We start from the raw sequence: 21,984 nt of genomic DNA, 5'->3' as shown, positions 1-21,984 counted from the left end.
CGTAACGCTTATTATATAATTTATTCATATTTAGATTGAAACTCATTTAGGTCATAAATAATATTTATTTGCACAAATAATTAAAATATCCCAAAACATGCAATTCGTAATTCATCCATATAATTATAATCAATTTCTAGTCAATCCCCGTTTATTTTTTTTTTGGACCTTTTTTCGTTGAGTTACGAAAATCTGAACCTTTTACAGATGTTTTTTCAGGTGTTTTAAGAAATACATCTACATTAGGCAACGATAAGTGTGTTTTAGGATTCCAAGCGTAATCACCTCTTTCCATTGTGTTTGCCAAAACTTCTAAAACTTCAATTTGCCCTTCAATTTTCGGCAGTTCAAATGAAATTTTTTGTAATGTTTTTTCCAAATCAGAATAAGAACTTTTGATGTGGGTAATGTTATCCTGAAAATGAAATTGAATAATCTTATTTTTATCTAAAATGATTTTGATACCTAAATAGCTTAAATAAATTCATAGATTACTCATAAAACAGATTCACAGAGTTTCTTTGATTCTGTTTTATACTGTGATCAAGATAATCCAATCCGTTTTTTTTTTTGGTTATATAGAAGCATAACACTGAAATCTCTGGATTATTTGTGATACAATTTATCTAACCAGGTCACTTTCAAGTCACTTTCTTTATATAAAATAGAAGTTTCCAAAAAATTATTCAAACAATTAAAATTATATTTATTACCGTAATATCATGGATTTCTCTGGTTATATTATAGATGTCACATTTTTTGCTGCATATGTTGCAATGATAGTCAAGCATCAAATACACGATCATTACTAGACTTGACATTATAAAGAAGTTGTACAAATTGGTAAAAAATGATTGTTTTGGGCGACGCGACATAGGGAATGGCATAGGTACCCGCGTTCGCCCTCTTCCTCTACGACTTCTACGGTTGTGGTATTCCATGATTTACTTTCACCGTTTTTTTATATTTCCTAAGGTATATTGGTTTTGTTTTTTTTTTTACATAGTAGATTTGATGTCAAACGCTTTAATTTTATAAAAGAATTGTAGATATTTAAAAATTACATTTATCGTCCCATGACTGTTGGGATGTAATATATTCTACAATTATATAAAAAATCTACTCCTGTCAAGGTCATTTCTTAAAAAGTTTTTATATAAATATGAATTTTATTTGTATGTTCGAAGTCTGAACGGACAGCTGTATAATATGTATATATGTACCTAATATTATATTTCGAGAAGGTAGACAGTTACAGAGAGATCATCTCATGCGGATTGAGAAAATTAATTTTCGCCAGATAGAAATACTTTTGATATTTTTAGAGTTTTGTATTGAACTAAGTATGTACATATAAAATTTTGTGACTCAATCTCGAACTTTACTTAACCACAAGTAAACAAGGGTCATGGTTTTAGAGGTTAGAGAGAATATTAGGATTTTTTTTAAACTTATGGAGTTGGTACCGAAAAAACTTATGTGTCAAATTGAACTTATTATACACAAATTTCAAATTTATTATTATAACTTGACATGAATTCACATACTTTCAGTGGCCTGACTGAGGGGTAAACGTACCTAATAAAAAAAAAGTAAAAAGGTACATAATCTGTATGAAGTAACAGATATACAAACTAAAAGTGAAAAAACAAACAGTTTCCTAGCCTTATTCCACTCTCAAAGGTTATTATCAAATTTAACTGATATTGAGACCAATTTTGAAGCGATCCATTAAAAAAAATATAAAACCTCTTTGGCTTAAAATATATTATTCTATATAGTTATTATAGTTCTTATTTATTTTATTAATTGCCATCTCTTGAACGATCTTGGAACCTTCAAACCTTACTTACTAGAACACTATGAGTAAAACCTTTTAGTAGAACCTCTACATTACAAGGTAATTTATAATCACTTCAATAGATGGCGCTTGTAACAAAATAAAATTTGTTTATGATAATGTATTTAAATTATTCGTTAGGGAATGTTAGTCTCTGCATGTGTACCTATATATTTCGTAAGTTATTAAAACTTTTTAAAGTAATTTTTACTTTCGAGACTATTTTCTTAATTTTTTGATAGATATAAACATAAGATAATAAATTACTAGTAAATATTTCAGAAAAATAGGACGAAATAAAGACATGATAATTGAAAAAATAAATGAAATGCATCCAATCATTTATTAGAATTAAAAGTTTCTACATTTAACTTCAATCAACAATCTCATGGTTTTAGACTCGCCGCCATTTCGTCGAGACGTCAGAGGGAGAGAGGTAACGACTAAACGTATCTCTTTCGCTCCCATTGTATTCCATACTTGGTTTTCATTTTACATTTTGAACTTATAGTGATGGAGTTAACATGTTTATTAATCGACAAAAGTTTTTTTTATTATTTTGAAATATATGTTCATATTTTTCTAATGATAATGAATTTCTCCGGTTCGATTTTAATCTCGATGGAGATTCTTAACGATAACTGTCCAACTGCTTAGGAGATAATTTAGCATACAAAACATAAGCGCAAGTGCGCTCATTTCTTTCACTTACAATTGTATAATAATCCGACACGACTGTAGATAAATCAAACGTAAAAAATGAGCTTTAAATGTACCACTAGGCTGAATTTCTCGAAAAAATTATCTAACGACATTATAATATCCCGAACGTAAGTAGTTTTAGAATCAACAGCTAGCGACATTGAAGCAGTGAATTAAAACAATGTGTCTTTGATAATCATTATCTCAGTAATATAGTTATTTATAATACATATTAAATAAAATGATTTATTCAATTATCGTTACATTAGCATGTCAATTTTTTTAAGTTTTACTTGTGCTCAAATTCTATATTTTCGTTACCTTTTCCATAATTATAACAAGCATTTTTGGACAGCATTAAACTAAAACTTAGTTTTACCACTCATGGATAATTTTAAAAATTAATGGATAATGTAAAATACTTTCTCAAGCATAACTATAAAAGACATAATCTTCGATATGTTGTTTAATTTTCTTATTTATTTATATTAGAATATTGCACATAGCATTATGTTGATAAATAATTAGAATGTTTAATATCGATAATAAGAACGCGCATCACTTCCCCGAGTCGTGCACCGGCCGGCCGCGCTGCATGATGTCATTCATCAGCACACACTCACACATCGAACAGGTCACTCGACCGCGCGCCTGTTTACATTACGACTATATTCCTTCTGTACGCGGTGACTTCACGGCGACAACCCGTGTCTGTGATTTATATTTAATAATTTATTGTACAAAATAGTTAAGTTATAAAATGGCCAACAACAGGGCCGCGAAGTCTGGATTTGCCGCTGAAGCTCAGAGAAAGGTAAGTTAAAATTTTGTAGGTTTAAGTCGAGTTTTACTCTTAGTGGAAATATATATCTAGTTTGCCTAACGCGGCATAGTTTTGCGAATTGTGTCATACATATTGATTGGGATGCTGGGTGGTCCAGATCAGTTACAAGGACCCGGCCGTGACCTATATTCGGAGCGATATTATTGTAGAAAGATTTTAATATTATTATCCCATCATGACTATTAAGTTCTAATTGGAATCTTTTAAAATATCAATATGTAATGCTCAACTCTAAAAACCTAAATGTATATATCTAAAATAAAATATAGCCATATAATTTAAGATCCGAATCAATCTTCCTACCCACACGAACATGAGTTCGTTACACGCACATAGAACACGAGGTATCCTAAATGTCCGAAAAACTGGTTTGAGGTTTGCTCAATATAAAAAATTCGAGTACCTAGGTATAACCTCTACAGGTAGCACACAGGTACCTGGTATAAACGTGGCTTTGGCTTGATGACATATTATCATGGAATTTTACATGAATTAAATCCTAACGTTTATAAGCACGACATAGAACTATGTCACCGTTATTTTAATAAAAGCGTTACAACGCTTTCTCGTTTAAAAAATTACATTAAGTATTATAAAACTGATTACTATACTTACTTACCTAATCACTTACTAAAACTGTCAAATATTTGTAATTAATTGTAAAAATTACCGGTTTTAATCTAAATGGGTGTGTTCTTTAACGACTTTTTATATTAACGTTAATAGAAATTGAATAAAAAACGCTCGTCGAATAATTATTATTGTATCTGATAATGTGAAATTATAATAAATATATACTGTATACCTGTATGTCGTTGAGTATAGTTAATTTGTTTTTACAACAAACAAACTATAATAAGTAATGACGTAAGACTCGAACGTGACTAACAATTCAATGTGTAATTGGAATAATTCATTTCGGACAAGTGTAACATAGGGTTATATTGCATAGCTCTAAAATTTTATCCATGAACAAAAAGTAATTTGTGTTTGTAATGCGCTTCGTGATTGGAGTTGAAGGAAAACATCGTGAGGAAACTGCGTAATGTGTCAGATGAATTTCTGCCAAACAACCAACCAACCTGCTATAGCGTCGTGGAACAAACTCGAAATCTCGAGAGTAATCTTAGCCCAACAGTAGGATATTTAAAGGATGCCATTTCATACACTTAAATATATAAAGCATTATAATATTTACATTTACATAACAATTATTTAGAACGTTTTCTCTCTTCACATACATAGAGTATTTTGAGATCTTACTAGCTTCATCTGTACTTACTTAAAAAGGTTTTTTTGTATTTAATGTTGATGCATGCGTAAAAATGTTTTTGTTCTTGCCAAGAAAATTCCATTGTATCGTCACTGCGAAGCTGAGGTTTTGCATTTTAAAGAAGCTGGACTATTTACATTCACGTTCAAGCATGCCTCGCCTGAGGCAAGGTGGTATTATGAAATTGTTTGAAATCGTAACTACTAATCAAGCATTATCTATATGTGTATAAATAGGTTCAGTACCTTTTCTTCCTCTAATTGTCAAACTTTCTTTAATGATTGAGATAGGCGGAAGGGTAAATTGGCCATCTGATAACCACGGCTCATAGACATTGGCCCTGTAAGAAATAATAAGCATTCCTTACATTGCCAATGCGCCACCAACCTTGGGATCTAAGATGTTATATCCCGTGTGCCTGCAGTTACTGTCTTACTCACCCTCGAACCCGGAACACAACTATATTTAAGTAAAATATCTGATAAGTGTGGAAGTACCTATTCAGACGGGCTTGCACAAAAGACCTACCACCAATACCAATATTTTATTTGTGTGGTAGCTTTGACGAGCTTTGGACTTATCAATAAATAAATTGAAAAATAAGAGTACAAAAAAATATTGTCTGGAAATGCTAATACAAATATGTTTTCCTTTAATTTTCGACCACTGAACAAACATATTTTAAATAAACCCTCACAATCGATTTCTGGAAGCATCTAGAAGCAAGTCGAAGCTGTCTTACTTTTGACTTTTCCAAATATGTAACATATCCAAATATTGAATATTGTATTTGCAGGAATTAACTGAGAAATACTCGTGTTATCAATCGGCAAAACGTCTCCTAACACTGACGCAATATATATTATTAGGTTAATATCGTTATATTTTTAATTTGTAAGTTGATAACGCAGGTCGTAACTCGCTATCAGCGGGTCCATGAATTCTAAATAGCTTACCGGAATTAATATATCCAGTAACAGAAAGACTATAGATGAACTAAATAATAATAACGCATTTAACTCGAATATACACTAGCAATACCGGGAATTTGTATTCGTTTTGGTTGCTTCACTACAATGTACCGCAAACTCCAACTGTCATATGTTTTATGATCTGAGGAAGTATATCTACCGCTGTAAAATTTGTAAGGACCTAAGGAATTTAGACATATTGACTGTCAAAAATTATGAACGTGTTATTAATTTTACAATATAAAGCATTAAATTTCGTTTAAGCTAGTTTGTTTAAATTTAACCAAAATTTGTCAGTTTCGTCTTAATATTATCAAAATAATATACTTGTAAAATAATATGTACCGTCCATAATTTTTCAACAATTTGCATTCGGACAAGATTTATTATAAAATAACGGTCCTTACAATTATCCAGTTAAAATATCCATTTGAATATGAATGTTGTATTAATTTAGCGTTCAGTAATATTTTGCGTTACATGTAAATTGCGCAGAATTAAGCATTACCGAATACGGTTATTGGCCTCAGACTTTTGTCTTAACAGGAATATTAAATTTATATTTAAGCAACCTGAGTGTTAATAACCGTTTATTAGTGCTCGTATTTAATTTTTTTTTGTACGTAAGACTTCGTATAGAAATATGAGAATTGTAATTGGTAAAAGGTGTTTTTAACGGCAACGCATCTCTTCCTGTTACTGCCGTTCTGGGTCAAGGAGAATCGGTCAACAATTCCGACCGGTTTTTATTTACCAAATAATACTTGTTATGCATCGATGATGGCAACTGTGCAGCAGGAACGAAGCTAACTTAGTCAAGTTATTAAAAAGAAACGATATCTCAGTTGTAATAATAAAATAAAAAGATTACATGTAATTGAATTATCAGTTTTACATAATATGCAAACTTCTTAGTACGTATAATATGTAATTCTTTCTATTTAAACTTGCAGAAAAAATCAGTCCATTGCTGTCTACAATATAAAAAAAAATGTACACCATAATTAATATATTACGTTATATTTAGACGGTAAATTTATTCTAAATTTGAAAATTTAATATGAAACGTTCACTTAAATTAAACATATGAGTTTTAATTTAATTCATACATAGCAAGTTTTGGCATCGTAATTAGTTTATCATTTTGGTACAATTAAATTGTGTACTAGCTGCCCATCCGGGTAGTTCTCAAGGGTAGAATAAGGGTTTACTTGAAACGTTTGTATTGAAGGACAAACATACAAAGATAAAATCTAGTTTTTTTTTTGGGCCAAGGCCTACACAGGCAGAACACCTTACTAAAGATTTAACACAATCAGACGTTCCTAAGCCATTTAGGCTTAGGAACGAATAGAGGGCGAACATATTTTTTTATTTCTGTATAAAAAGGAAGTTATTACATCATAAGAATTACTCATAAGATTATCACAATGTGTTTTTATTAAAACGAATACTAATTTGATTAACCGACGCGTGAACATTTAACATGAAAAAAATCTTGTTTAATTTAAAAACATGACTAGTTATCGCCCGCGACTTCGCTCGCGATTCAGGAGTGTCAAAAGCTATTCTTCCTTTGAGTTCAAGCTTGCTTCATACGAAATTTTATCAAATTAGGTTAAATGGTTGGATCGTTGAAGAGCAACAGACAGACAGAAAGAGCCACTTTCCCATTTATAATATTAGTATAGATTTTATTACACGAAGGCAATTCAATGCTAATTCGAGGCCGAATTCACATGAGAAAAAAAAATGTCTTAGTCGACATTAAGTGATGTTTACATTTCAATCGTTTAGACATATATATAATACAGAAACAGATGTTCAATTAGTGTCAAAGAATTTATTCTATACTAATTCAACAAGACGATGATTCATAAAAGGCACGGTTCAGTTACAACACCAAACCGCACCTTATAAGGTATGGCCTTTACGCTGGACGTATTTATAAGGTTTAAATATAGGTTACTTTCAAAACTCCACCATATGTTCGAGATTGACACTGCCAAATTTCTCTTTCGCAACATTGATTAAACTATTGTCATATAGGAGTGAGACGACGAAACTGTTCAGACTAAGCGTTTGTGATATTATACGACGCGATAAAGAAAGCTGTTGCTCTTTACTAGATTACCTTATTATTTATACTCGTTTATTTCGGTTCTCGTATACCTTTTAATAAATATGTGTTATACAATATCGGTATGAGGGCGGGCAAACGAACGACGTGATAAGTGATCACCACTGCTTATAGATACCATAAGAAATATTAATCATTTCTCAAAACACCAATGCACCACCAACCGAGGGAATTGAGATATTATTTCCCTTGTTCCTGTTGTCACTGGCTCACTAAGCTCACTATGTATTGTTTATTGGCAGTAGACTATATGACGAGTGGGCGGTAATACTCCTAGACGGGCTTGCACAAAGCTCTACCAACAAGTAGTATCGAATTTTAGAAATAGTATCTTTCATAGTACAGGATAACATTATAGACAGTATCAAAAATTAATATATTATCACATTATTTATCACAAACAGGATAATGTTGTCGCGATGTTCCGACCAGAATAGTTATTACTAGACTTCATAAAATTAAGTGTGATTAAAGGATTTTTATTCGTAAATCAGCAAAAGCATTCGAAAGTGTGTTTGGTTGGTTGTCAAACTGGTCATCGAGGGTGTACCTAAAAATATTTGATGACAGTTAACAATCTGTAACCTCTTTTCATTAAAATTTATGTCTATAAAAACATATTTTTAACATGCATCACGCATAGGCTATTAATATTTTGACATTCGGCGTGTTTCGAGGTTTTTGTCTAAAACTTTGTCATTTAATAAAACTAAACAAATAACGTAGCTACAGCGACGCGTAGGCGGGTCTGCTAGTGTAATATATGTTTCATTAGGCTTATCATATGAATAATGATATACCCATGAACATATTTATCGAACAATAAAATAAGTTATCCATGATTGGAATATAACATATCCCTGTCCATTAACTACTACTATTTTATTTTATGTTTAAAATAGTTGTATTTATTTTACTATATATTTTATTACATATTAAGAATCTAAGTAACCTAGCATTGAACGTGTCGGGCGAGAAGCGGCCTCATGCTCGCTCGTATTGACCCCATTCCTGCTTCCTTTTCGATCAATGTTAAACCCTTGTAGGCGAAGACCACTGCAACGTCCATGTTTCACACACTTCTCATGTCATCTAAATTTAATACGAATACGAAAAAAATCATGATTATCTGTAGAGTAGTTTCGACGAGAACGCCTTAAAGACAAATTTCTTTTCGCATCTATAAAATCATTAAGGATTCTAGCTCATTCTCATCAAATCTGTTTGAAATCGTATAAAGCCAACGTTCTGATGAAATCCGTTAATGTTGAGTCATAGCTATTTGCGTCTTCAGTCGTTATGTCACTGAACGAGTAACGCTTGCATCTTAACCATATAGAGATTGGGTATGAAAGACCGCTCTCAATGGCTTTAGAAATCCCTACATCTGTGACCTTCGTTAACAGCTGCGGCGCCAATAATATGATTTAATACATACTTATAAGTATCAATAGTTAGATTAAATTAGTATTTATAATAAGACCTCGTTTTTTTGGAAACTTTTTGGTATTCATTTCTACTTCGATACCTATTTATAGTACTTTATAATCATTATATTCATATGAATTAATAATTAGATTAAAATTTACGTATGATTATAAATATGTATATGTTTTATAAAATAAATGAATAAATTTGCTAGGCCAGTGTTACAAAAATGTTCAAAGAGGACATAGCTAACAAGAAACGACTTCCTCTGTCTCCTAACACAAATTAGATAAGGCTTCGGAATATTAATGAAAGGGGCTATTTAACCATCTTCTTATCGGTCAGTCCTATCAACGTGTTGCGTTTAAATATACCGTCGTTGTCAAAGAGGTATTCGGCATACGTATATGAATATTTGTATTCAAATTGAATGAAAGTTAAGTTTGACAAATTTCTGTTTTTTTTTTTGTAAATAAACAAAAACGCCTCTAAATAACTAACCATGTAGTTTTTAATGTCGCATCAAGCGGGAAAATTGGAATGAATAATATGACCTAATATAACAGATTAACTAAAAATAGCTACAAATTCTAACTATACTGATTTCATTAAAGTCAATAATAACATTGACCTACAACATTATTCCATAGAAGGAACCTGTTTAATATTGTTATCAGACGACCAACGAACATACGACACGAATGAGGATTTACGTTAAAACCGCTTGATATTTTTTGTCAGCGATTTGTCTGAAAAATTCTGAGTCACGTTTGAATCCTTCACCAATTGCGTCATCGTACGCGTGAGTTGATTTTTGATATCATGGTTGACGGTTGAGCAATTACACAATGACTTACTTGTAAATATTTTTACTAATCAATGAGTAATTAAATTCCGTGTATTGTTTTAATGTAAAACGCACGTTCCGGAATAATTACGAAAGGGTAAAATATTCTAAATTATTGATAATTAGGATTTCTTAATAAGCTCAAACTCATTCTGTATCAATCTACCTACTATTGCCCTATTTTGTTTTGTGAATATTCTGATGGTGTTTTATAATATTTTGGAATCATTTTTGCAAGGAAGTTCTTTTACTCGGAGTAAACTCTCAGAAGAGCTGACCAATCCCTCTCTTTCTTTTTACCTCTGTAAACTTTATTTTTTACATTGTTTTCACGTGAGATTTTAATAAAATTTTATTTCTTGATATTTAATTAATTAATCACGTTGATTTATTTCATTGTCCGTAATACATAATATATAGCTAAAGTAACTTTATTTCAACCAGTGGTCCCAAAACATTTTTAAATAAAAAGGGACATTTCTAGTTCTAAAGTTTAAATTGTGTCATGTGTTAACTCGTCAAATACAATAGCCTTAAAAAAAGGTACCGTCCCCTCTTACCAGTAACCGGGGAATTTAAAATCATAATTCATAACGCAAACGATGACGCGCATTGGAAAAATTTTAATGAACCGTGCTAAATAATTATTATGGGTACACAATATTTGTACACATTTTAAACGTAACGGTTTTTGTTAAGTTAATTTTACGAAAGAAATTGATTATAAGTATTTTTCTTTGATTATTTTTGTCGTTTTATTAATTTAAGGGAACAAACTATCCTCTATAATTATAACTGTCGGCCTTACATTATAAACGTCGATCAACGGACGTTTAGTTAAACAAAGATTTATCTCTTTTTTTATTCATAACTGATTTGACATTAGAAAGAAGAATAGAACATTGCTTAAATAATACGTCCCATCTTTATTGGTAAAGCTCTTATTATTTTTTTATAATGACTTCATTATAACATAAAAACTGCATTAAAAAGTCGTCAAGGACACTAACCTGTTTTAGCGATAAATGTTTTTTATCTTAATTAATAATATTTGTGTTCGTAATGCTTGTGTAACAAATATATCATAATTAAAAATGGTTGTTAGGTCAGTTAGGTAAAACCCTCAAAGTAATTTTTAATTTAAAATAAAATTATTAATTTTCCACTTTGTTTTAAGGCGATATGTTTTATCTACCATTCATAATAAATTTGTATATTATTGAAAGAAAATAAGTATTTATGTCTTGCTTTTCTCACTGATCAAACACGACGTGGAATCCTTATATTATCTGTACAATGTTGGGCAGCTAGAACGATATATATTCGCAAACTTTTAATAAAAATCTATAAAACAAAGCAAAGAAATTCAGCAATTGCTAACTAAAATAAACTGAAATAAATAGTGGTTATTTTATTTATATTGTAATATAAAGTACTCGGAATGCGTTAGCCTGTTTTCACCTTAAGCATCTGAGAGTTACGGAACAAACGTGATTCAGCCGGTTTTCCGAAAAAGGAAGTGTTTATTGGAGTTTTGACCTATATTCGTTACATACAAATATGTTATCTCGATGTTTATGTAGTATTTATTTGATTATTTATCAGCATTAATCGATTTTACAATTTTTATAATACTTGTTTTTACATATGTACTTATGTACGTTTAACCAAAGAAAAGCTAGAGTTTAACCTGCGCTTCTTTCATGTCGTTAAGTTATTTAGATTTAAAAAATAATTAAGTAATAATATTTCTTGAGTTTTCACAAATTGAGTATTTTTAATTTTCCTACAGCTATCACTTCACTTAACTTTTAAATATTTTACGGGGAATTTTGAAATGTCGTGGCTTCATCGGTAAAATCGTTGCCTCACAAAATATTTATAGAGAAAATACAAATATCACTTATTAAATATACCTAGACCTAAGCTACATTAATCGACGTTCCAGAGCTAAATGAAACCTCTGGAATAAATCAAAATGATAATTTATTTTATTCAGAACTGAGATTGCTGGCTTAAATCCAGGCACGCGCCACTGAATTTTTATGTGCTTAATTTCCATGTTTTTCTTGATCTTGTGCTCGGCGGTGATGAAGATGAAGGAAAACATCGTGAGGAAACCTGCATGTGTCCAATTTCAATGAAATTCTGCCACATATGTACTAACCGGCATTGGAGTAGCTTGGTGGAATTATTTTTAAACCTTTTCCCCAAAAGGTGGAACTGTATTTTTTACTTTTATTTATACCCAAAAAATACACGTCCATACAATTAAGAGACTGTAATAAACGCTATCGTTCACATGTTTTATCAGATATCTGACGTCATTATACATCTGTGACATTCGCTACACTTCTAGAAATCTAGCAACATCTCATTTGTCAACATTGATTTTGCATTAGATAGGTTACTCTGTAACATAGTCGGGTTATAAAATTATGAAGGTTGAATATTAATATAAATATCCCATACAGTAGTAAATAAAAATACCGCATTTTGTCTCTGTAACGTAGTTGGATTAAACCACCCATTTATAATGTTAAAATGTTTCATCATATAAAAAACAGTTTTTTTTTTTAATACATATTTGGCAAAAAACACTCAGTCCTTACCAGTAAGTATGTCAGTAATGTTATTTTACCGAAGCGTAATTTAAATTCTCGGATAACATTGACCTACATTTTCACCAGATGTCACGAGACGATTCATTTATACGAGAAATCCTAGGTCCTGGGTTAAGTATGAAATATGGATGTTTGGGTGACGTACATCGCTTTAATATGTTTATTTCTGTAGTGCTTGCGACACATCTATATAAAATAAATCTTTGATTCTGTCGCAAGTTCCTTTATAATATTTCCCAATGGAATGTAAATATTTGACAGATATCTTCTCTATATTAATAATTTCGTACATGTCTACGATAGACCCGATCGAAACCTACCTACAATTATAGATCGTTAAAAAATAATTAACTATTTAGTCGACAACATATATTCGCAAAATTCGTGTAATCCAGATATTTCGATATTAAATACACGAAATCAATGACATGATCATGTTCAACGGGCGGCCATGTTTGACGTTTACGGGTGCGTTCAGAAATATGCGTAAAGATTGATTATTGTTAGTTTTCACCGCCTTAAATAGAAAATATAGATGCTTGGTAATCATAACGTTTATATACGTTATATGTAAAGTAAATGATAAAACGTATTTGTTTATTTTTATTTATTTCACCCGAGCGAAGCCGAGTTTTCATTTATAGTTATTAATATTTACAGTGAAAGTTTCTGGCACAATACCATCAACATACAATAGATTAGCGTTACCACCTACCGTGGATCGTGTCGGATAATTGCTTATAAACAAACATAAACATACATACACAGATAATGCAAGCATTAGCGCGTTGTAATAATTAAATGTTTACACGTATAAAATTTAAAATGAAAGATGAAAATGTGACGAGTTTTTTTGAGTTTTCAAAACAAGCACGTGTTATACTTCGATAAGTTCTTTATATAACATGTATTTTGTTATTTATTACATATTTAAAAAAATAACTTCGTTTATTAAATTAAAGATAAGCATTTGAATCTCGGTTAACATTCTCAAATATATCCCGTGACTCGTAAATTCTGTATCCTTTGTCTAAACATATGACCGAGTTACAGACAGACAGACATTTATAACTGTAATTAAGTATCAATCTTAGTTAATCTAGTTTAGGTACAGTCGATTGTTATCACTTAGAAATTATTTATCAATATGCAACAATCAATATTTGCGCCCAAAAGACCAGAATTACAGCCATCTTTACTGAACTCCATCCCGTACATATACATATTAAACTCGTATTCCGTATATTCGTAAGATACAAATACACTGAATAAATGTCGACATATAAAATGATAATCATTTTTAACAACATCAAATTATTAGTATTAGTTTTTTTGCCTTAATAAAAATTAGATTAATAGCTACGAAGTATTTAAAAAAAAAAAATGCTGTCAAATTTCAGTCAAAATTGATTAAGTGTTTTAAACGAAGTCATTGGTTTGAATTTTGAAAAAATATATATATCACAATTCCAGAAAACCTACAAAGTTACTCGCGGAAATAACGTGACTATTTATTTTCAAATATAAATTAGTTTTGTTATTATAAGTCGTGTATTCATTGGCCTGCCTTATCAGCGTGACCTTCAGTCTGCGCTTAGCATTGGCAAAACTTGCATAATTTCCTACAGTAGTTTATCGTATACCATTTTGTTTATATATCAAACATAAGGCTCAAATTACAATCAAATGTCTCTTAATGTTAAGCATGGCTAAACCATTATTCAATACTTACAGTATTATAATTGTTCAAGTTATAATGATATCGGGTCGTTAAATTTGTGGCGGTTTCTTAGATTCTAATGACGTAATAATTTTAATAAAATCAAATGAAAACATTTTACTCATATTTATATATAGGTATATAATACTATATAGGTATATATATATGTTACTGTAAAAGCTCGAACTACGGTAAATCTTAAGATTTTCCAGTAAAACCTAAGATTTACTGATTATGAATGGTAAATGTCCATAAAACTTTGGGATTCGAACTTTTACCACCATTCACTTGGTAAATCTTAGGTTGGAATGGTAGAAGTCCGAAAAAGTCGTCCCTTTATAATGAATACTTACAATTACCAACTCATGTCGGTAAATCTTAGGTTTTACTGGAAAATCTTAAGATTTACCTTAGTTCGAGTTTTCACAGTAACATATATACTAGCTAGCCGTCGTAGTTCCGTCCCAGACCAGTCCTTTTGCACGGGCTTCTAGAATAGGGTTCTATATAAAACGTTTTTACCGTCATACATATGACTTAGTTAACGCGTCGCACGCCAGTAAAGCTCCCAGCCGGCGTTTTTGTGACATCTTCAACCATCATCACCATATTTCAGCTTATTAACAATACCTTTATGAATTATACACCTAAACCTTATGAAAATTTGTTTGGTAGTTTTTTTAGTTTGAACATGATGAACATGGTTAACCATAATACCATTAGTATTTTTTCTTAAACCGAACGCAAAGAGTTCATTTTTGCAAAGCAAATTATTACTCAAAGCCTGAATAAGCATGCATGAATATTTTAGTACACTCGTCTATTTTAATGAGGTGTTTCAAGAGGCACGGGCTCAGTCTATAGCTCGTTGAAGGCTCAATAAACCTGAAACTCGAAGTACATGGGTATCATTAACATAGAAACCTGATACCGTCAAAGCATTGTCATTGTAATAATATATAGGTACATTAATCGTAACTCATACAATGATTCTTGCGATTAACGTAATCAATTCATTATAATACCTTCATAGTTCTGTACCTTCATAGTCTGTTCTTTCTGTTCTGTTCTTGTTGAGACTTGATGAGAAATGGCATTATTGACTCTAAGTACGTTTCTTATTAATAAAATAAAATGTACACTTTTTGGATTGATAGCTCAGTGGTCTGATCAGATCATCTTGCTTTTGAAAAACGTATAAGTTAATTTTGTGATCTATATTGATAGTTGATACTCTTAATGACGTTCATTCAACCGCCATGCCATAACATACATTACTAGGTAGAACTTAAGGGTTGGTTTTGTTTGATTTGCTATATATTATGCTCTTATAGTAGAATGTGTATTATAAATATATATCTACAGGTCGTCGTCATGTTGCACATAGTATTCATTACAAAAAATAATAAGTTCACTTGAAATAATAATTCGTCAATATGCGTTTTTATGAAAACTTCTGTGTATACATATTATACTTGCTGTCGTCTACGGCTTCGCTCGCATTTTACGTGTTGATCGTGCGGTGTTAGGTGTAAAAAAGTTCGTACTTTAATTTCAAAATAAGCACCGGCTTTTGCGTGATGTAGGAAAAAAAAGTAGTATGTTCTTCCTTGGGCTTCAAGCTTGCTTCATATCAAGTTTTACCAAATTCGGTTCAGTAGTTTGGCCGTGAAAGCACGAATAGACAGACAGAGTTCCTAACGCACTTACTAACTACTGAATTTCTTGCCAGTTCTTCTCGGTAGAATCGACATTTTGAATCTTTACGTTTAATACAGTTCTGTAAAATGACGATTCAAAGGTGCTAAAAGCCTACATAAATAAAGTATAGATATTTTTATTTAAATTTTCGCTTTATAATATTAGTATATAGATAAGCATGTAAATATACATAAAGATGTTATAGAGTTTATATATAATTATTAATTATGATATAATAATTAATTATTTAATTTATATTACAGATAAATAGCAAATACAGTGAAGAGCTGGCAGAGGAATGTTTAGAATGGATCCGACAGATCATTGGTGAGCCTGACAACACCTCTGGAGACATGGACAACTTCTACGAAGTGCTCAAAGACGGCACAGTACTCTGCAAGTAAGTAAACGGCGTAAAGAAATATAAAAAGAAAATGAAAAGTCACCTCGCCGTTCATTTTGTTTATTTTACGACGAACAAACAACCAAAGCGGATGCGAGTCCTGGCTTTAGTTTACATGTTAGTAAGTTAAAAACACATGAAGTTCAAATTTATTTACACAAACGGCACTTCGGTATCATGTTTGAGAAGTGTGATTGCCATGTGACACATTACATGTCAAACAAGATCCAAGATTAATCAAGGTTAACAATCAACCAAATAGTTTTAAATTAACGTTATCAATTATTTATTAACAAGAACGGAACCGTGATAGTCCAGAAGAGACTTAACGAACGTTTACTGTTCAAAACCGATCAAGATTCAATGGCTAAGTTTTTCGTGCACAATTTGTGTTTAATATCTATTCATATTGAGCATCACCTATCCAATGATATAAGATATGCTTAAAACCTCTTTAATAGGAGATGAGGTGTTTTCATATGGGGCTTAGACTTAGGATATATTTACGGACGGCTACTATTTGTATAAACAAATATACTATGAGATGTATGTAAATTTTCACAGATAACTTTACCAGTACGAGTAACATGAATGTTGTAAGATTTAAACGCAAGAACGGCATTCCGTTTACGATACTATTCGAATATCTCAACCGGTAGGTAATTTGTTATCTCGTACAATTTGCAAGATCGTGATCTGTCGTAAATCCTGACCGTATTAGCATCACTCAATCTTAATAGATATAAAATGGACAGAGCATTCGCCCTACAAAATTGACCTCTCGAGGGAGAGACAACAAGACTGTTCTTGTCACAAAGGGACAACTGGCCGTAAGGTAGCTTTCTCCCTCTAACTTTTATTGACTTGACAACTAGATTCCATTTACGGTTTTATGCTCTGTAGAGTTTTCATTTACAAACAAACTCATAATTCGACGTTGACTAGCTAACGAAATATCAGAAATTGATATTTGACATTAATTACAAGAATAACCTTCAAATTAAAGAAAGAAGATAATCAGTGGCAGTATTACAGGTTATCTTGTTTATATATATTATATTAGAATAATTAAAATATTCGAAAGATGTCTTCAAAATACCGTATCATCCTAAATCGATAATGATCGAGTCGTAAAATCGAGTGGAAAATATATTTATGCAGAATAGCTTTGTTGAACGACATTTGATGTGTTTATTTAGCAACGTCCAAGATAAGGAAAGGATAATGTAGCTGTGCTATTTACATAGCAAATACGTTGGCTGCTTTATATCAATGAGTTTCCCATTTAAGGTCGTGACTCGAATCGATTAATTCAGGAACCATTACAGTACATCTCGTCGAAACAACGATATTTCTCAATAAAATCTTCTGCGAATTATACTGTCATAAATATTATCAATTAGTAATAAGATTGCACTTCTCCCCGTTACCTATGTACGCTACTTTTTATAATTGACTTCATAAGGAACCCATATTTGTCGGATAAATACAATTTTGGTCATATACATCCAGTTGAGATCTAAAATATTCTACGTTACCAATTATGCATTGGTAAAAAAGAGTTTTGAATTTCCGTGAAGTTGTTGTGTGAGGGTCAAATTAAAGTGGATATATATAAGTAGTTAAGTGGAAGAGTGTTATATTATAAATAAATATAAATAATTAATCGAGAACGGTTTCTAGTGCAGAATATTTGCAGAACTATTTGCATTCGGATGGAATTTGCAAATGTAATGTTCGTTTATCTAACTCTGTCATTAGAATATATAATACAAGTAGAGTAGAATCTTCTCTCCTCTTAAGGTGGAATTTATTTCGTTGTCACCTTTCACTTGGTGGTTAATATTTGTGCAAGCCCGTCTGGGTAGATACCACCCACTCATCAGATATTTTACCATTATACAACATAATACGTATTAATGCTTAGTGGTTTTGTATTCCGTTTTGAAGGGTAAGTCAGTGTATTTGCAGGCACAAGTAACATAACATAATAGCATCCAAGGGTATATAAGATAAGACTTTATAAAGTCGGTTGAAGTACGTGATCAGAATTTCACCTTAATATGTTTCCTTCACGACATGTTTCCCGAGTTCACAAAACAATTTTCGGTTAAGATTCGCTAGTTACTGCCGCTCGTCTATTGTCCGAATCATGTAGATACTGTCATCAATCAAAACAGATGTAGAGAATCAATAGTATGACTAATACGTGACATATGCACATTAATTTGTTACTAAGGTATTCAATGATTACCTAATGTAACGGAATCCATTTTGTAACAAATTGCTTGCTAAATGACTGAGTTTATAATTTAAAAGGCTCAGATATATTTCTGTTACAATCAACATGAATATCGTTTTAATAATTTGTGATGATGTGATGCGATGTGACACGTTAAATCAAAACAAATTAAAAAAAGGAATAAGGTTAAATCCAATATCACGTATTCATTTGCGCATTTTAATTGGCAGTATTGGTAAATTTTAACCATTACAAATAAAAAAAGGAATGTAAATTAAAAATAAATCATAAGTGAATTCTATTGTTTAGATGTGATGAGTAACACATCTAACCATCAGTCCATTTTAGATCCATCTTAAATTTTTACTATAATATAATCTAAAACATTTTGTGTAATGACAAAGTTATTTCTTGTTTGTACGTATATGTACATTATAATTCCTGCGTTATTAGCTGTTGTACCAAATGGATATAAATAATTTCGACAATTTCTTGGGGAAAAATATGAAGGTTATCCTGAATCACCTTCATCTGTGCGCATACAATGTCAATTACTATGTCAAATATATTGGCAATTGATACCAAGAATTATTGAGTGGGAAACAACCCCTCTTCAGAACGTTTATAGCATTACATGCACCACTGCTTGTATCGAACGGATCTATATGTAGCTTTTAACTTACGATGTTTGTTCTAGCCGCCAAACACGAGACAAATCGACACAAATTAAATACGAAATAGACATGATACACCTTTAGTTGGAAGGATTGGATTTATGTTCTTGATAATAAAATAAAAATTAATATTTGTTTCAGGCTCGCAAACAATTTACAACCCGGCATGATAAAGAAAGTTAACGAATCCAAAATGGCTTTCAAATGTATGGAGAATATTAACGCTTTCCTTGAGGCGGCAAAGCATTTCGGAGTACCTGCTCAGGAAACATTCCAAACCGTTGACTTATGGGAGAGGCAGAACCTGAACTCTGTAGTCATATGTCTGCAGTCTCTGGGAAGAAAGGTATACTTTGAAATTATAAGATAGGTCAAAAATATTTGAGATACCTAACCATGTAAAAGTGGTTTGCCATGCTCAACTGATCGTTTTTATACATAACAAATGTGTTAATAACTAGGTACTTAAAGACAATTCTTTCTACCTAAAATTTCGATCACTCACTAAAGTATCTCCAAATATATAATATATTAAAATTAAACTATCACGAAATGCTCGGACTAATTCCTTTAAAATAGAAATATGAATCTAGATGAGAGTTTTTTTTTTAATGAACAACTTTGTACTTCCCGGGTTAACTTTCTACAAACAAGAAATACACAAAAAAACTATGGACCATCTTCAAAATCTAAAACTTTCTGTGAAATATTTTTTAATCATATGTAAAGAAAATCACTACGTTATAGTGTAATTTGTCTTAATTATCTGTTTCTGAGTTTGCCGCTTTATCCATGTGGGAGATGCCACTGTCACTGTAATTGGGAATTTGCATGTAAAGGTCGTGTTTCATATTGAGATAAAGGCTTTAAATGTTGTTTTTTTGTCTTTACAGGAGAGTTAGTAATTTGATATAAGTGAAAATCAATGTATTTTACTCAAATTATTATCAATAAAAATGCGACGATTATAATGCTTATTTATTTTTATTAAAAATGGTCCATTTTATTTTCCAGGCGGGCAATTACGGCAAGCCTTCAATAGGACCGAAAGAAGCTGAAAAGAACGTACGAAACTTCACAGAAGAACAACTTAGGGCTGGACAAGGAGTCATTTCCCTTCAGTACGGCTCCAACAAAGGTGCTAATCAAAGCGGAATCAACTTCGGCAACACAAGACATATGTAAAAATCTTGTGAGGTCATCCCATTCTTTCAAATAAGTTAAACTTTCTGTAAGAAAGAGACAAAAATATTTGATCACCTTATCTAAGAATTAAAAAAAAATTGATGTTTATTGTACACTCCCAATAAGATATTTATGCCAAATATTGGCAATGAAATTTTATAAAGCATTCCGGTAGTTTTAAAATTGTATTTGAAAATTTAATAGAAATAAGCTATGTACTTACAAGACAATATATGAGAAAAACAAAAATACTTTTTAAATACTTCATTATACTGAAAAGTCATATTTTCTAGGTGTTCAAGGTTAGTTATTGAATCTCCATAATATAAAATGAATCTTAAAAATACGTTCAAATTGTTTAGCATTTAGTGTGACGTCATTCCCATTTGATTCCATATTTTTGGAATTTATTTTTTTTACTCTTTAAAATATTGACAAATGTAAGTTCGTTTTGTTCTTACTTAGCTTAGTTATAATTTAATTTACTTATCTTTTATATAATAAATTCGTTATTGCTATGTATATTTAATTTATATGCCAATAATACATGGAGACTTAAATACGGATCTTAACGCAGTATAATAAAAAAATGTCATTGTTATATATAAAATTTCGATAAATATTGTGCCTTCCAAGCCCATGGGGTATATTTTTCTTCGAAGGTGACTAACAAAGTATGAACTTTTAACTTTAAAATCGAGGGATCCTTGATTGTTTAATTTATTAAAAATTAACTATTCATTCCATATTATATTTATTACATTAGTACGTTGTGATTAACGATTTTATATAAAACATCTATTCTTATAGTTATTGTATTTGATGATGCGTAATTTACGTAAAATTGTGTAAGTTTCATGAAGGAATTCGTTACTTTGTGGAAGTACGTAGAATACATAAGTAATCTTAAAAATTATTGTTGTTTTATTTTATATCCATTATATTTCTTACTGGTATCATTTTGATAATTTTCTTAATTATTAAAAAAATGTTGATAGGAAATAAATATTATATGTAAGATATAAGAAATACCATATCGTGGACCATAAATAAATAACGGCTTAAATTCAAATAAGATTTGTGTCTATATACTCTATATTTATGTTTTTAATTTATCTCGTGCTCGATGGTAAAGGTAAACATCGTGAGAAAGCCTGCATTAGCCGGATAAAATTCTGCTCAATAATGCGGATAATATTCTCCAATGGATAAATTCATATCAGGCTGCATGGGGCAATGAACTTCAAACCATAGCAGAGAAAGTCTTTAAAAAAAATTGAATTGCAAAAGGGTTGTTGCTTACCTTTTTTTTTTACTAAGCTAAATTATTATAAATGCTAGTCATGTCAAAGTAGGAACTTTCGATATTCGTTTTTACGAATAACCTAGA

At 30.9% G+C, this 21,984-nt stretch overlaps 1 protein-coding gene across 1 annotated transcript; it reads left to right on the top strand.

Annotated features, from left to right (window-relative positions):
• The first annotated feature begins 3,110 nt into the window (after positions 1–3,110).
• Positions 3,111–21,507, top strand: LOC113394190 (myophilin). The gene is made up of 4 exons (XM_026631409.2): positions 3,111–3,356; positions 16,354–16,490; positions 19,551–19,755; positions 20,424–21,507. Exons 1-4 carry the CDS (start codon positions 3,303–3,305, stop codon positions 20,592–20,594), a joined length of 567 nt encoding a protein of 188 aa, XP_026487194.1. The 5' UTR covers positions 3,111–3,302; the 3' UTR covers positions 20,595–21,507.
• The last annotated feature ends 477 nt before the right edge of the window (positions 21,508–21,984 follow it).

The sequence above is a fragment of the Vanessa tameamea genome, chromosome 9 (genome assembly GCF_037043105.1).
Source record: "Vanessa tameamea isolate UH-Manoa-2023 chromosome 9, ilVanTame1 primary haplotype, whole genome shotgun sequence".
NCBI classification, from domain to species: Eukaryota; Metazoa; Arthropoda; class Insecta; order Lepidoptera; family Nymphalidae; genus Vanessa; species Vanessa tameamea.
The sequence above is the reverse complement of the archived record's forward strand: the minus strand, read 5'-3'. Positions and strand labels throughout refer to the sequence as shown.